This window comes from Microtus pennsylvanicus, chromosome 11, assembly GCF_037038515.1.
Source record: "Microtus pennsylvanicus isolate mMicPen1 chromosome 11, mMicPen1.hap1, whole genome shotgun sequence".
In the NCBI taxonomy this organism is placed as follows: domain Eukaryota; kingdom Metazoa; phylum Chordata; class Mammalia; order Rodentia; family Cricetidae; genus Microtus; species Microtus pennsylvanicus.
In genome coordinates this window covers 91,735,506-91,751,765 of record NC_134589.1, presented here as the reverse complement: position 1 = coordinate 91,751,765, position 16,260 = coordinate 91,735,506, and the positions used below count along the sequence as shown (strand labels likewise).

Here is a 16,260-nt window from a genome sequence, read left to right as displayed (position 1 = left end):
ATGGTCCTTGACTGAGTCTTGGATGGGGAGGAGGTGGCTGTAGGTGACCAAGCATGCACAACCACAAGTTCTTAGCATTTTGATCAGTATTTTGCCCATTGCAAAAAGAAACTTCTCTGACCAAGGTTGAGAGGCACACAAATCTATGGAAATAAACATATATATTTAGAAGGTAGTTTCCTGGTTATGGTGGCATACATCTTTAATCTCAGCACTTAGTATGTACAGGCAGGAAGATCTCTGCTGATGTACGTAGTAAGTTCCAAGTCAATGAGAACTTCATAGTAAGACCTTGTCTAAAAATAAAATAAAACAAAAAAAATTAAATAAAAGCAGTGTCATTTAGCAAAACACCTGTTAAGTTCGCCCAACAGACTATGATATATTCAGTCATGGGATTCTAACCAAGTTTAGAGTACCAAATATAAAGTCCCTCCAATGTAACAGGCTTCAAATCTAATCAGAAGACAATTGGTTAGCCCTGTAACCTACGCCACTATTGCACCACTGAGCACAACTTGCCTAGCATGTAGGAATTAGTCTTAGTCAGTGTTCTATTGCTGTGAAGAGACACCATGGCCACAGCAACTCTTATAAAAGAAAGCATTTGGTTGGGGTTTGCTTAAAGTTTCAGAGGGTTAGTCCATTATCATCATGGTGGGGAGCATGACGGCATTCAGGCAGACATGGTACTGAAAAGGTAGCTGAGAGTTCTACATCTGGATCCACAGGCAGCAGAAGAGAGAGCTCCTGGGCCTGGGGTGGGCTCTTGATCCATCAAAGCTCCCTCCCTCAATGACACACTTCCTCCAACAAGGCCACACCCACACCAATAAGCCACACCTCCTAATCCATCTCACTGTGGGGCTGCTCCCTGATGACTAAGAATTGAAATATATGAGCCTATGGGGGCCATTCTTATTCAAATTACCACAGTATTGTAGCATGCAGGACCCAGTGTTGGGCAGAACTGCTGATAGCTCTTCTTTCCCAAAGCCCACCAGAGTACCCTCCAGGACTTGGAAAGTTAGCCAGCAGAGGATTCCCTGATTAGTTCGTAGTTGTCAAAATAGCTTCTGACACCTGAGCATACAAGATGACTCTTGCACATGAATGGCGCCCTCTGTCTGTCTGGTGTCTGGTGCCACTCATGTACAGAGACTTACCAATGACCTGTTCACGGAAGCAGGAAAGGTACCAGCCTATACATTTATTGAGACTGTAGAAGCACATTGGTATGTGTCTTAGTTTGGGTTTCTGTTGTTGTGATGAAAGACCATGGCAAAAAAGCAAGCTGGGGAGGAAAGGGTTTATTAGGCTTACACTTCAGCATTGCTGTTCATCACTGAAAGAAGTCAGGACAGGAACTCAAATAGGGCAAGATCCCGGAGGCAGGAACTGATGCAGAGGCCATGGAGGAGAGCTGCTTACAAGCTTGCTCAGCCTACCTTCTTATAGAACCCAGGACCAGCAGCCCAGGGATGACACCAACCACCATGGCCTGGCCCTTACCCAGCTAATCACTAAATGAGAAAATGCCTTACAGCTGGATCTCATGGAGGCATTTCCTCAACTGAGGCTCCTTCCTCTGATGACTCCAGCTTGTGTCAAGTTGACACAAAACCAGCTAGTACAGTATATTAAAATTATATCAGGAGAATCAGCCCCAAGAATTTATGAGACACACGAGACCAAGGAAAGGGTACAATTCCCTCATGTAAAGAGATGGACATCTGGCATCTAATTGCTGACAATGAAGCCACTGTCCCTTATGAATTTTTTGTTATTCAATAAATATTGACACTGTGGAAACACACAAACATATTTGTACTGGTGACCTAGCATATTTATGACATCTGTGACCCCAGTTCCATCTTCAGGGTACTGACAAGAGTTTTGGGGTTTAAATAGAGAAGAAATGGGGAACTGGAGAGATGGGTCAGTGATTAAAAGTGCTTGCTGTACAACCACGAGGACATGAGTTTGTATCCTAGCCCAAATTTAACAAGCTGGGCATGGTCTCACAGTGTCTGCAACCCCAGTGCTATGGGGGGCAGACACAGGAGGATAATTGGGACTTATTGGCTGCCAATTTAGCTGGACAAACTGGAGCTTCAGGTTCAAGGACAGGCTCTGCCTCATTGGATAAAGGAGAGGAGTGACAGAGGAGGGCACCTGATGCCTTTGTCTGACCTCTGCAGGCGCACACATGTATGCACGGACAACATACATGAAACATATATGCAATCACATAAGAATGAAGACAAAGGGCAAGAGGGATGCATAACTGAGCAGCCCTGGTCTAGGTGTGGTCTTGTCTGTTGTTACCTCAGCTATATGCTGCAAGGTGCTGGGAAGAAGTTCTTATTGCTTGAAGGAAGAAACGTTCTCAGAGAAAATTACGTTGCAGGGTGCAACATCATCATAGCCCTTCTCCTGGATTCCAGTGAGACTAAAACTTCAGAGAACACTGGAATCCAAGGTGATTGCACATTTAGGACGATGGCTAGAGAACCTGAGGAGCTTTGCCACCATCGGGACACTGTAAAAACGGAGAAGAGGCCCACTTACTCTTGTTCCTGTATCCTTGGAGAAAGCTGGGTACCACTTGACTAGACGCCAAGGTGACGGGCACAAAATGAAAGCAGAGATGTCAGACTTTCATCTTGCTTTTAGTTAATGTGAGGACAGAAGTGTGGACACTTCTTAGCAAGAGCAACTTGTAAGAGACTGCTTCAACAGATGTGCAGACATTGGCTACCAGAGCTGTGGATGCAATGCTACATCATCTCTCCCGGACCCAGAACCACCCTGGCTACTGTGCCCTCAACCCCCACACCAGCACCAGAGAGCCTTCCTTGGTCGGCCAGATTAAGCCTCGGGGCTTAAAGACTGTATGAGCACACTTTCCATCTTCTCTCTCCTCCACAATTTCCATCTGGGGAGGGAAAACCGAAAAAGAGGAGACAGCAGGCTATCTTTGTGCATTGTCAGCATCAGGCTGGAAAAAATTCTGGAGCTTTCTGGACCAAATCCAGCTTTTCCTGGAAGCTTTGGTGACAGAGGAAGGAAGTAAATGAGGGATTGCCTGCTGGTGAGTGGAGTCTAGAGTTCTGGCTTCTGCTGAGAAAACAGTGATGAGACCAAGGAACTCACATAAAAGAGATCCACAAGCGAGACAGTGGTGGTGTGCGTCAACTCTGTGAGTTCAAGGCCAGCCTGGCTTACAGAGCAAGTTCTAGGACACCCATGGCTACACAGAGAAGCCCTGTCTCAAACCACCCACCGATCAGAGAGAGAGAGAGAGAGAGAGAGAGAGAGAGAGAGAGAGAGACCCACAGGCACACACAGCTGATCTAACAGAGTTAGAATGCACGCTGGACTCCTTGGCCCTTGTGATCATCAAAAGAATTCAGACAAGACACACAGAGCACCCTGGAGAGGAGGCAGCTAGGGTTTATTACAGTGTAGAGCGGAGGGCTGAAGAGTGGACAATGGCCTAAGGGATCGTTGTCTTGGTCAGGCTCCACACGATTTCTAAAATGCCTTTCCCAAGGGGCTTTTTCCTGTGTGGATGGTTGACAGGTCTTTGTGGATGATGGCATTAGGAGGGTGATGGTATATCCTTGTATAGTAATCAGGAATCTAACTATGAGGCTCTGACGAGTTCACGATGTCTCAGCTCCTCCCGTGGCCAGAGATAGGACTTGTGTGACCAGGGTCCTGTAGTTCCAGTTTTATAAACTGCTGGTTTTACAAGCTGTTGACTATGAGAGCCGCGTTCAGCCCAAATGTCTTCCATTCCTGCCAACATATCACTAGCTATCTAACAATCTCTCCCTCGAGAGTTGAGACCCTAAAGTCATTCAGGAGGTGTTGAGTCAGTCTGGTTACCTCGTGCTGAGATGGGGTATACTGTCTTCACTCCTGTCTACTTTCTGGCCTCAGTGTACAATCAAGGTATCCAGATGCCCAGTGCTAGACTGCCACGGAACCATCTGAGGGTGGGTCAGCTGTAAGGGAGAGTTGAGGCAGCAATACAACACACAAAGTCTAGAGACTAATAGGATTAGTGCTAAGATTATAATAAGTCTAAGCTATTTCCACTATGAAATCTGTAGAGCTAATTCTGAGGTTGCTTACCAAAACACATGGTGGTGTCTGGGTTGGTTTGAATCTGGTTTTGTAGGTCATGTAAAGCAGATGAGAGTGGAATTGTTAGGGCTATAGACACAGCATTCAATCTTGATAATAGTACAAGGAGACTGATGCTCCAAGAGTATCTAGAGTGTACAGTTTTCTATGACTGCTTTTCTCGTCATATTTTCTCATTATTGCATGACTTCGGGATCAGGAAGAGAGGTTGCATTGTAGCTGACAAGCAGGTGGGGAAGAGTTCTGGAGAGAGGTGCTACGCCTTCCCTTCAGCTGTGAGACCACTGAAAGAATTGACCCCGAAGACAGCCAGCCCCCTTCTGATGGAAACAGCATTCTATTCAGTGTGTTCCAGAGATGCTTGCTGACTCGGATGGATCTCTCATGACTTCCCTCAAACGTTGCATGCCAGAATCGTTTGCTACCAAGTGGGCCATGAAGAAGAGCTGTCTTGGGTTGCTCCTAATGGCACCCCAGGAATCCCAGGCTGCGAAAATGGACTGATTGAAACCCTCCCACTAGCCAGAGTTAGAACTTACCTACCAGAAAATAATTTCACATCACATCATTCTGATAACTCATGAGATATAGTCTTTGATGGATAGGACTAACTCTGACTAACACTTTGATTATGCACACAGCTTGCCCTCTATTTAGACCTAAAACTCATGGCAGGATCCTGAAGATGGACTTGGGGGTTGGGGTGCCCTCCTTCTGTTCCTCATCCCAATGTGACCACACTGACTACATCTCTTTTCTCTGGTTTTCAGTATTACTTTTTGCTTTGATTGACATATTGAGAATGGATGACATAGTTTGTTGGAACAGATAGAGTCAAAGTCACTTCAGCTCTCTCAGTATATTCGGAGAGTCTCAACATACCAAATGGCATCCTCGAGTCCTGTAGCTATGATAATAATGGGAGCTAAGTGATTGTCCCCATGGAAAACTCAGCCTGGAAAGAAGGGGTATGGTAACTTGGGACAACAGTTGGACTTTTCCCTGTTGCCCCTTGCACCCAAGCAACTCTAGATGACATCTGTCAGTCCACTCTGGAGGTAACCAAGGCCAGGGGTTAGTACCACAGAGCTGTTTGCTCTCATAGGGAGCGGTCCAAATTATTCTCAGCCCAAGGATGAGCAGCAAACCCTTCTGAGGGATGGTCCTGTTTGATGTAATCCAGGAGAGCCACGCTGGGGACTGAACCATGTCTGGGAGGCATGGACTGAGTGTGGTTTGTTGCTCCTGTGTAAGGAGGTTGGCTGACTTGAACGGGCTTTTGCGGCCATAGTCTATCCGTATTCATTCTGGATATATATTGCCAGAACCGCCTCTCTAATAGTTGGGAGAGTACTATTGGAAAGGGAGGGCTTAGCCCACCCAAAGGCTGTCTCTCGTGACCATTGAAAAGTTCTTTCTACACAAAAGTACAGAGAAAGGGTCTGAAGAGGAGCTGGCCCTGAGGGTCCTTTCTATTAACTGTTAGTGTACGCCTGTTCTTCTGGTGGAGAATGAAGCTTGTCTTCTTTGTCTGCAGGGAGATCTCTGTAACCTGTTGTCGGAGAGAGGGCCTGCTTTTCATCCCAGCCGCCCAGCTAGGTGATACCCGAAATAATCACACAGAAACTGTATTCATTTAAACACTGCTTGACCCATTAGCTCTAACTTCTTATTGGCTAACTCTTACATATTAATTTAACTCATCTCCATTAATGTATATTGCCACAGGCCTGTGGCTTAGTGGCAAGATTCTAACCAGCGTCCGTCTCAGGCAGGAGATCCATCTCTTCTTGATTCTGCCCTTCTTCCTCCCAGCATTTAGTTCTGTCTACTCCGCCTACCTAAATTCTGCCCTATCAGGCCAGCAGTTTCTTTATTCAACCAATGAAAGCAACACATAAACAGAAGGACCTCCTACACCAGTAACCCATGTTCTTGTCAGAATCCAGAGTCTAGAGACAAGCTGACTTGAAGAACTCCTGCGTCATTAGGAACTGCCATGGATATAGGAAAGGGACTCCATGAGCCAGTGAGAATGCTCAGTGGGTCACAGTGCTTGCCACAAAAGCCTGGCAACCCGAGTTCAATCTCCCAAACCCATGTAAAGGTGGAAGGGGAGAACCAGCTCCATAAAGCTGGCCTCTGACCTCCACAGGCACAATATGGTATACATCCTTTACTCATATATTGAACAGACACACAATAATAGTGTACTCTTTGTTTTACATTTACTGTGTATGTGGTGTTCATGTGTATGAGTACCTTATTTATTTGTTGCTGTTTTGTTTCTTGAGACAGGGTCTCACTATGTGGTTCTGGTTGGCCTGGAGCTTACTATGTAGCCCATGCTGGTCTCAAACTCACAGAGATCTGCCTGCCTCTACCTCCAGAGTGTTGGGATTAAAGGCGTGCATGCTCTAAAATATGTATATATATAATGTATACATTTATGTGTGCACATCATATATTGCCTGGGGCTTGTAGAAGCCGGGAGAGGGCATTGGATCCCCTGGAACTGGCCTTGCAGATGGTTGTGAGCCACTCTGTGGGTGCTGAGAACCTAACTAAGGCTAAAAGAGCAGCCAGTGCTCTTAAACACTGGGTCTTCTCTCCAGTCCCATATACGTGCCTTTTCCATGTGTTGGGGGGACATATGTATGTTTGGGTGTGCATGCAAGCATGCATGCGTGTGTGTGTGTTTGTGTGTGTGTGTTTGTATGTGTGTGTGTGTGCGTGCATGTGTGAGCCCAAGGTGGATGCTGGGGATCATCATTGATTGCTCTTCCTCCTTTTTCATTGAGGCAGATCTTTCAATCAAACCCAGAGGTCACTGCTAATATGACTGGCTTGCTCTGGGCATCCTGTCTGTCTGCTGGGACTGAAGTTACAGACAGACCCATTAGAGCCACCTGGCATTTATGTGGGTTGCTGGGGATCTGAACTCTGGTCCTCATAGTTGTCAATAAGCCCTCTAACTGCTAAGTCATCTCCTAAGCCACATATATATGTATGTATATATAAATATATATGTATATGTGTATATATATATTTTTAAGAGAAGAAAAAAAGAACTCATAAAGCACTTCAGAAATGCAAGGAGTTCTTGTCTGCAAGAACTAGGGCCAATATGAAGTGTAAGGAGGGATGGTGGTAATATTGTTCTCTCCAGGTAATATTGCTCTCAAGTAGTAATATTGTTAATCCTAGCAAAGCCTTTTAATGGATAATTTTAGGTTGTTATTAGCGTGTTTGGTCTATCCAGAGGACCAGGTCTCCAAAAAGAATGATAATAATGTCTAATTCCCAGAGACTTCATGAGAGACCGAGTGATCGAGGAAACAAAGGAAGGAGCAGTTCCCTGAAGGTCAACCTCCAATTCTGCACTGTTGACTAAAGTGTTTCCAGTCTTGTTACCCACAGCACAGACTCCATCCTGAACTCCTTAGCGCCCATGGGAAGTCAACCAACCGCCTACTGTGACATTGACACATGGTTCCTGGGAGGGAGGTAGGGCTTAGCTGGCTCCAGCGGGAGAGAATGAGAGTGGCCGTGTTTTCAGTGAGTTAGCATGTTCCTGTGTTTGTACACGTGTGCCTATGGGTGTGCAAAAAGCATCGGTGTCTCTCCCAGCCACTCTCCACTTTTTTATTCTGTTTGTCCTGTTTAGTGTGTATGTGTGGGCTATGTATGTGTGTACGATTTATTGATTTGTCTCCTAATCCTTTTTTATGGTACAGCAGGTTTGTGGGTCTAACTCCTTACTCCCTCCAGCAACTCGGCTAAAATCAGCTTCCCAGGTTGAATAAAATTAACCCCTGAGAATAAAACAAGTGGCTCACTGACTCCTGCATCTGGGATGCAGGGAGCCGTCCCGGGGTCTGTGCCATCAGTTTTGGTTGGCTATAAATGCATACTGATGAATTCGTGAAGGAGAAGAGCTTTTGTTTTTGCCCATGTACAATACTCTAATTGTTCACTTTCTAGTTTGCACAGTTGCTGGTGAACTTGGCTTCTGTTGCACGACTGGCGACAATTGTTAAGGAAGGGACATTTGAGATGCTCATCATTTTGAATGATGGCTCCACTGAGCCATTGAAACGGTTGTTTGCTATGTGACCAGGAAGTCCAGGTTTTGCTTGGCAGAGCATGCCTTCTGTTTGCTCTTTGGTGCACCTGGTTTGGCGTTTTGGTTTAATAGTTATCTCTACATTTATTGTATCAAGCTCATCTGGATTCACCCTTCTGGAACATAAGCTGATATGAGATAAATTATCACTGCTATCAGAGGCTTAGGCAGCCATGGGGGTTGCTTGTGTTGTTAGGTGAAGATCCTTAGGAAATTTGACTCTTTGGGAGATGACTTATTTGGGAAAAAGTCTGCTGTGCAAGCAGGAGGACCCAATTTTGAATTCCCACATAAAAGCTGCTCAGGGAAGCCTGCTGCTATAACCCCAAAACCAGGGGATAGGGGGTGGGGCACACAGGTAAATCCATGGAGTTTATTGAAGGGATCAGTATCTGCTCAGGACCCCCCCACACACACCCCTTTTTGATTCTGAGACAATGTTTTTTTGTGTAGCCCTGGCTGTCCTGGAACTCCCTCTGTAGACCAGACTGGCTTTGAACTCAGAGATCTGCCTGCCTCTGCCTCCCCAGTGTTGAGATTTAAGGCATGGGCCACCACCACCCAGCCACACGTTTCTTATTTTATGATATGACAGAAAAAAAGAGCCAATGCCTTGTTAATGAGTTTGAAGAAAAGAATGTTTAGATATTAGAGGATGGATTTATATAAAACGTTAACTTAGTCTTTTCTATCAAACACAATAAAATGTTTATTTACTACAATTTTACATCATGCAATCTCTTTGACATTATAAAGTTTATGTAAATCTTTTAGTGACTCCTACTTTGTAAGATTTATGCAAATTTTTAAATCTTCACCATTTAGTAAAATGTATGGAAAGCTTAAAAATATTTTGAGCTTTATTTTAAGTATGAATGTTTTGCCTGAATGTATGGATGTGTATCAATGTGTGACTGGTCCCTACAGAGGCCAGAAGAGGGCACTGGATATCAGGGAACTGAAGTTCAGATGGATGGGAGCCATCATCTAGGTCCTGGGAACTGAACCCTGGTCCTCTAGAGGAACACGCGCAGTTAACCCCTATGCGTATCTCCAGCCGCTATGCAGAACCAGTTAGATTCTCCTCTATTCAAAGGTTGCTACGTTCCCAGAACTTGAGCAGCCCACCCCTTCCTGCTTTCCTTCATTTTCTTTGCACCAATTCCTTTCAAACTAAACAACCAACTAGCAAACTGTGAAATCTTTTGCACCAGCCAGTGGGTAAAAGACACAGTCCCTTGGACTTGGATAGAACCAGTTGAATTTCCTGCTTGAGAACTTGCTCTTCATATCTCTGTCAGAAGGGAAGTTTGGTCATGCTGAGCGGCTTTTTGAAACCCTGAACTTATTTCTAGCACAGTCCTTTAAAGCAAAAGCAAACCAGACAGACCTCATTGGTCCTTCCCCACTGAGCAGAAGACCACCTTTGCTGCTCACTGAACAGCAGATTGAAACAGGGAGGGAAAAGGCGGGTGGAATTTTGTCTTAATACCATGTCACGTGGTGGTGGCACACACCTTTGATCCCAGCACTTGGAAGGCAGAGACAGGCAAATCTCTGAGTTTGAGACCATGCTGGACTATATGAATCAAGTTTCAGGACAGACAGGGCTATAAGAAAAAACCCTTTTTCAAGAAACAAACAAACAAACAAATAATTGTTACCAGACTTTTATTTTAACAAGGGAAGAAATTTCTCTACTGGCCCCTACTGACCCAGTAGAGCATAAAAACAAACAAACAAACAAACAAACAACAAAAGCATCAAACAGATGTTAGCAACCTGGGTCCACATGTTGCTTCCAACATTTATGGTGGAGATTTGTTATCTTCTAGGTTGCCTTCAATCTGCTGCTCTCAGCAGGTTAGAACACAGACAAACACACATACATCGTGCTGGGTCAGGCAATGAAAGGGTGTATGGAAACTGAGCACCAGGTGTGAGCATCAGAAAGAAGCAGCTGGTTTTGGAGAGGTCATTGCAGAAGACAGGCATTGTTCCTGTGATACACAGAGCTGTTCTTCTGAAGGCCGTCTACAGTCTTTTGCATGACTTTGGTCACGGCTTGTTCTTGGCAAACCAGGATGTCTTGCATTATCGAGTAGCTCAAAGAGTGTACAATAAGAGCCGAGATTGCAAAGGCAACACATTCCTTCAAGAAAGACATAGATCAGATCAGTGGCTCTTCTGTGAGGAACTTGCCTGGCTCTAAACACAGCTTTTGTGTTGGCAGTCACTTCCCCAACTTCCCCCATATTCTAAGTCTGTCTCATCAGGAGGATGAGGAGGAAGAGGAGGAGGAAGAAACTCTTCTCCATCATCCTGGCCCTCCTCTCTTTCATTTTCCTCTGATAAACACCCTCCTCTGCTGATTGACAGTTCCTAACCTGTATGCACTCCTTCTTAGTTCCCTTGCTGTGTCTGACCTAGCCTTCTAAAACTATTTGTTTAGTTTAGATTGTAAAACTTGATTACATGGGAGTCCCAGGCATGGTAGATTGGTTACATTGTTTTCTTAAAGTCAAAATAAATTTAAACACGTTGAGTACACAGTAGTAGCATACTGCGTACATAGTTTTAAATGGTGCAAAGCATATGAACATCTTGCTTACAGGGTTTGGCAAAAGTCCAGTTTCTGAAGGCCAACTGACAAAGCATTTCCAGAAACCGTTCCCACAGCCACTATGACTGAGTGGCATCAGGGTATAAAGGAACGAGCCAAGGGGCTCACACCACACAGCACAGGTAAGGAAGGAGCAGCAGCCCAGCCTGGTGCAGGAGGAGAGGTCAGAGGGGAAGGGAGGATGGGTTGAGCCAGATAGAGACTGAACCATGAAGGGCAGGTGGAGAGGTTTGGAACACGGGGCTTCTCCAGGAGAAGCTTTAGACTTTGGGGAGCCCAGGGTAAGGTGACATCCTGGGACCTCTTGCTGAGAGCTTAGTTAGAATGCTAGCACACTGTCATTGGGGTCTCTCAGTGTGGGCATGTGGGTGAAACTGTCTTTGGGTTCTTCTGAAACGTTTGGTGCCTATGGGAAAGAGGGTTCCCAAATGCTCCACTGTCTCAGTCTGGGTGTTGGGATCCCTTAGATCTGATGTCTTTTCCTCAGAGCCTTCTTGAAGACTTGCCATCTCCCTGTGACTTCCAAGCCCCAGGCTTGTGCCCCAAACCCTCAGGAGCCATGCTGCTGCTGCTGACCTTGGCCCTCCTTGCTGGCCCCACCTGCAGAGCCCAGAGTGAGTACCTGAGCCTCCTTTGTGGCATTCACCTCCTCCATCCCGTCCTAGGTGTAAGGGCCTCTGAGTGAGGGAGTGACCCTGCATCTTCTTCTGCCTCGCTTTCTCCAGACATACTGGGCAGAAAAGTTGGCACCTATTTCTACATTCGTGGTGAAGATCAGGGTGAAATCAAGGTCATCCGGGTCTACTTAACAATAGCAAAGTGCATCATGGGGTGAGTAGCTTCCGACTCCTGGCTCCCGCACTCCCCAGTTGTGCCTGCTCCTTTGGATGGTCTAGATCCCTAACCTGAATTAGCCTACACAGAGCTGGGATGCTCAGGCTTGGGGTAGACTGGACAGTCATCAGGGAGGCAGGCAGAGAGGAACCTCCACCTTTCTGGTTCAGAAAGAATCACAGAGGATGAAGGCTCCCTTCTCCACTTAGTGCTCCTTGGTAGTGACACAAACTGATTCCATGGTCTAAGAGATGTCCCTGCGTCCACAGGACATGAAATGTGCAGGTCACTCTGCCACTCTAGACCTCTGCTCTGCTCCAGAGAGCCTGGCCATCCCCCAGGGACAGGCCAGATCGTGACTGTCCTCACCAGTGTCTGCCTCATGAGCTCTGTTGTTCTCCTATATGCCGCCATGGCCTTGTGTTCCTGGTGCCAAGCTTGGCAAATGCAAGCACAGTGCCCAAGGTTAATAGAATTTCAGATGCACAATGAATATTCTTTTAGTGTGTCTCCTGTGCAATATTGAGGTCATCTCAGTCCTTAAGAAATCCATGTCAGGTGATGTGGAGAAGGCTGGGCAGATAAAGTGTTTGCTGTGCACATATGGGGCCCTCGGTTTGGGTCCCCAGAACCCACGTGGAAGCTGAGAGCAGCCATATGTACATTTCAGACATACAGCAGACAGACACACACCACACACACAAGGACAAACACGCATGCTCTCTCCTCCCTTACATATACAATCCAGTTTGGAAAATATGTATAAACGGTGCTAGGGACTGAAGCTGAGACATACCGCTATGCTTGTCTGCAGCCATCACTTCCCAAAACAGGACCTCAGTCTGTATCCCAGGCTGACCTCAAGCTTAGAGTCCCCCAGCCTCGTCCTCCCTACTGCTGGAGAGCGTATGGCTCTCCTTTGAAAATGCACTATTGGAGCCTGGGCTGGTGGTCCAGTCCTGTCATCCCAGCTCCCCGGATGCTGATGCTAGAGAATATCAAACGTGAGGGAGGTTGTGCTGCAGAGCCACCTCGGGCTCAACCTGGACGACTTCGTAAGCCCTGTCTGAATAGAAAGCAAAGAGAGGGTTGGAGCCCAGCATGGTGGCTCATGTCAGTAACGTCAGAACTCAGGGGGCTGAGGCAGGAGGATTTCCACTGTGAAGAAGTTCAAGGAAATTCTGGCTACACAGTGAGATTCTGTTTCAATTAAAATAAAAAGGCAAAAAAGAGAGCAAGCTTAGTGGCTTGCCTAGCACATGTGTCACCCTGGGTTCAGTCTCCAGGAAGGGCTGCAAGATGGCTCTGGCAGGGAAAGGTGCTGGCTGGGCAAGCTGGCCTGAGTTTGAGTCATGGAACCCACATAGTGGAAGGAGAGAACAAAATCCCAATGGTTCTCCTCTCCCTTCACTAAAACCTTGGCATATGCTACATGAATACACACACACATAAATACACACATATGCACAAAATAAATAACAAATCAATGTCAAAAATAATCAAATAAACCGTGTAGCATAAAATATACTCACACTGAAAGTTACGACTATTGAAATTCTGATTGAACTGGATAGCCTTCCTGCATATTTTTTTTTTATTGTTTTTAAGACAGGGTTTCTCTGTAGCTTTGGAGCCTGTTCTAGAACTAGCTCTGTAGACCAGGCTGGCCTTGAACTCACAGAGATCCACCTGCCTCTGCCTCCCGAGTGCTGGGATTAAAGGCGCGTGCCACCACTGCCAGCTCCTTCCTGCATTTTATATGGAGTCTGATTGGATACACATCTCATCTTGCAATAGAAGGAAGAAGCTGGCATTAGCAATGGTCTAGAAGACTTGGGGGAGGGGTCATCTTTCTGCTTTGCATCACAGAGCAGTTTCCAGGGCCCCCCTGTTCCCACCTGACAACACAAAAAGAGACCTGCCTCTGGTCTCTGCCTATGAGTCCATCTCTACTGTGCTGACCTTAGCGGAGGGTTCTCACTGTGACTGCTGCCTCATTTGGGGCAGACAGGGGAGGAGGCTCCCGAGGGGTAACTGTGTGTTGGGCAGACCCTGCAAAAGAGTCAGGCTTAGAGCTAGCTGCAGGGTTAGAGCTAGCTGCCCTGGCACAGATGCCTGAGAGGAGAGATGAGTCTGGAAGATATGGTAGGAAGAACTCCAGTCTGCCATATCAGAGCCGGGCACTTCTGGAGTCGGAACCAGGACAGGGCTGGTTTTGAGGAAGAGTAGGCATTCCTGAGGGTGCGCTGATTGATTTCCCTCCAGCATCCAGCTGCAGTTCGGCAGTCACTGGAGTGATATCTACGGAAGCAACTCATTGGATTATAAAGACTTTCAGCTGAAGGACGGAGAGCACGTGATAAAGGTGCATGGCAAAGAGGCAAACTGCCTGTGTTCCCTGACCTTCACTACCAACCAGGGGACCGAGTTTACCTTTGGTTTTAACAGAGGCAAACCATTTGATGACAGTGGAGGTCCAGACAAGCATCTAGTGACTGTCAATGGCGTGTATACACCACATATCTGCATCCGAGGGATGGGCTTCAAATGGACACATGGTCCCCGGGATGTGGGCTTCACGCAACTTCCAGGAAATCCAAAGACCAGCCTTAACACTTCCAAAAAGAAGAAAGCTGACAAAGACAAGGACAAAGATGACGACGATGACGATGATGACGAAGACAACGATGGTGAGAACAGTGATGACGAGGAGGAGGAGAAGGAGGAGGAGGAGGAGGAGGAGTAGGGTGCTCAGAGCTCAGTCCTGCATCCTCACACAGCACCTCCTCTCAGCCAAGCTTGCCCACCTGGAGGGACCAGTATACCAGGTGACCCTGGGCAGGAGGAAGCAAAGCCCACATGGCCCTGTGTCTCTGTGTCCAATAAATTCTGTGCATCTATGTGAGCCTGAGTGGTCCTTGTCACCAAATGGGATGGGTTTGAGGTCCCCCAAAGCCTCCTTTTCCTCCCCCATGTTTTGGACCTACACCTGTGCACTGAGTTAGGATTGCACAGGAAGCCCCTTTGTCAACTCAGCAGGACTGAGGTCCCCAGATGAGGGCAGCATCCAGCCACTGCACTGGGCCTGCAAGGAGAGCGCAGTGTGTGCTGACCAGATGGCAGGGACTGGTTTTGCAGTGCTCCCATTTAACTATAATTGAGGCAGGTGCTCCTCTCCAGATCACCCCATTCTCCAGATGCCTCTGCCTCCCCCTTCTCCGGTCCTGCTCACTATCCTCCCTTACAAAGCTAGCTGCCTATGTAAGCAGTGAGTTGTTACCTTTATTTATTTGTTTGTTTATTTATTCATTTATTTATTAAAAGTTTCCACCTCCTCCCATTTCCCTTTCACTCTCTCCCCTCCCCCTCCCTCTCCAGTCCTAAGAGAAGTCAGGGTGCCCTGCCTCTGGGACATCCAAAGCCCCCTCCATCCAGATCTAGAAAGGTGTGCATCCAAACAGACTAGGCTCCCAAAAAAAGCCAGTACATGCAGTAGAATTAAAACCCAGTGCCATTATCATTGGCTTCTCAGTCAGCTCTCATTGTCAGTCACATTCAGAGAGTCCGGTCTGATGGAGGAAGAGTGGATATTTGGGACCAGGAAAGAAGATATATTAATTAAGGGAGCCATTTTAGGGTTGACAAGAGACATGGCTCTAGAGCGACTCCCAGGTGTCCAAAGAGATGTCCCTAGCTAGGTCCTTGGGCAGCAGAGGAGAGGATGCCTGAACTGGCCTTCTCCCATAGCCACACTGATGAATATCTTGCATATCACCATAGAACCTTCATCCGGCAATGGATGGAGATAGAGACAGAGACCCACATTGGAGCACTGGACTGAGCTCCCAAGGTCCAGATGAAGATCAGAAGGAGGTAAAATATGAGCAAGGAAGTCAGGACTGCAAGGGGTGCGTCCACCCACTGAAATAGTATGACTGATCTAATGGGAGCTCACCAAGGCCAGCTGGACTGTGATCATGTCCATTTATTTTTATATGAGGTCACTGGGAGTTCATCAGAGTCAGACAGGCAGGGAGCACTGAGCCCCTCTCCCTAGCTGGTGGCAGGTCTGTTGGAAAGTTACAGTCTGCCATGTGACTGAGCCCAGGGACAGAAAAGGGGCTGTCTCAAGTCCCAAATTATCCATCAGACGAGGCTCTGTGTCCTAAACCAGTAGGGCGGGGAGTTTGGAATGGGGCAAGTCCTAGCCAATGGGAGAAGAGGACAGGAGTTCCTCACGATTGGGGGATTTGAAGAACCATTGTCCTTGCAGGCAGGATGAATTGCAAGTTGAAGGTTTTGTGGTTGGGTTGGTGTCCCACCACTGACATCCTTGCCTGGCTACAGAAGATAGCTGGTCAGGCTCCATACCCCCCATTGCTAGGAGTCTTTCCTAGGGTCACCCTCCTTGATTCCAGGGAGTTTCCATATTCCATAACCCCTCAATTCCAGTCATCTTTCCCTGTATTCTCCCCCTCCACCCCATCCCTGGATTGACCCCCCTTGTTCCCATCCCCACAGC

General features: G+C 46.9%; 1 protein-coding gene across 1 annotated transcript; it reads left to right on the top strand.

Annotated features, from left to right (window-relative positions):
* The first annotated feature begins 11,433 nt into the window (after positions 1-11,433).
* Positions 11,434-14,484, top strand: LOC142831647 (prostatic spermine-binding protein-like). The gene is made up of 3 exons (XM_075941852.1): positions 11,434-11,518; positions 11,630-11,735; positions 14,004-14,484. The coding sequence occupies exons 1-3, from the start codon at positions 11,464-11,466 to the stop codon at positions 14,482-14,484; spliced, it is 642 nt and encodes a 213-aa protein (XP_075797967.1). The 5' UTR covers positions 11,434-11,463.
* The last annotated feature ends 1,776 nt before the right edge of the window (positions 14,485-16,260 follow it).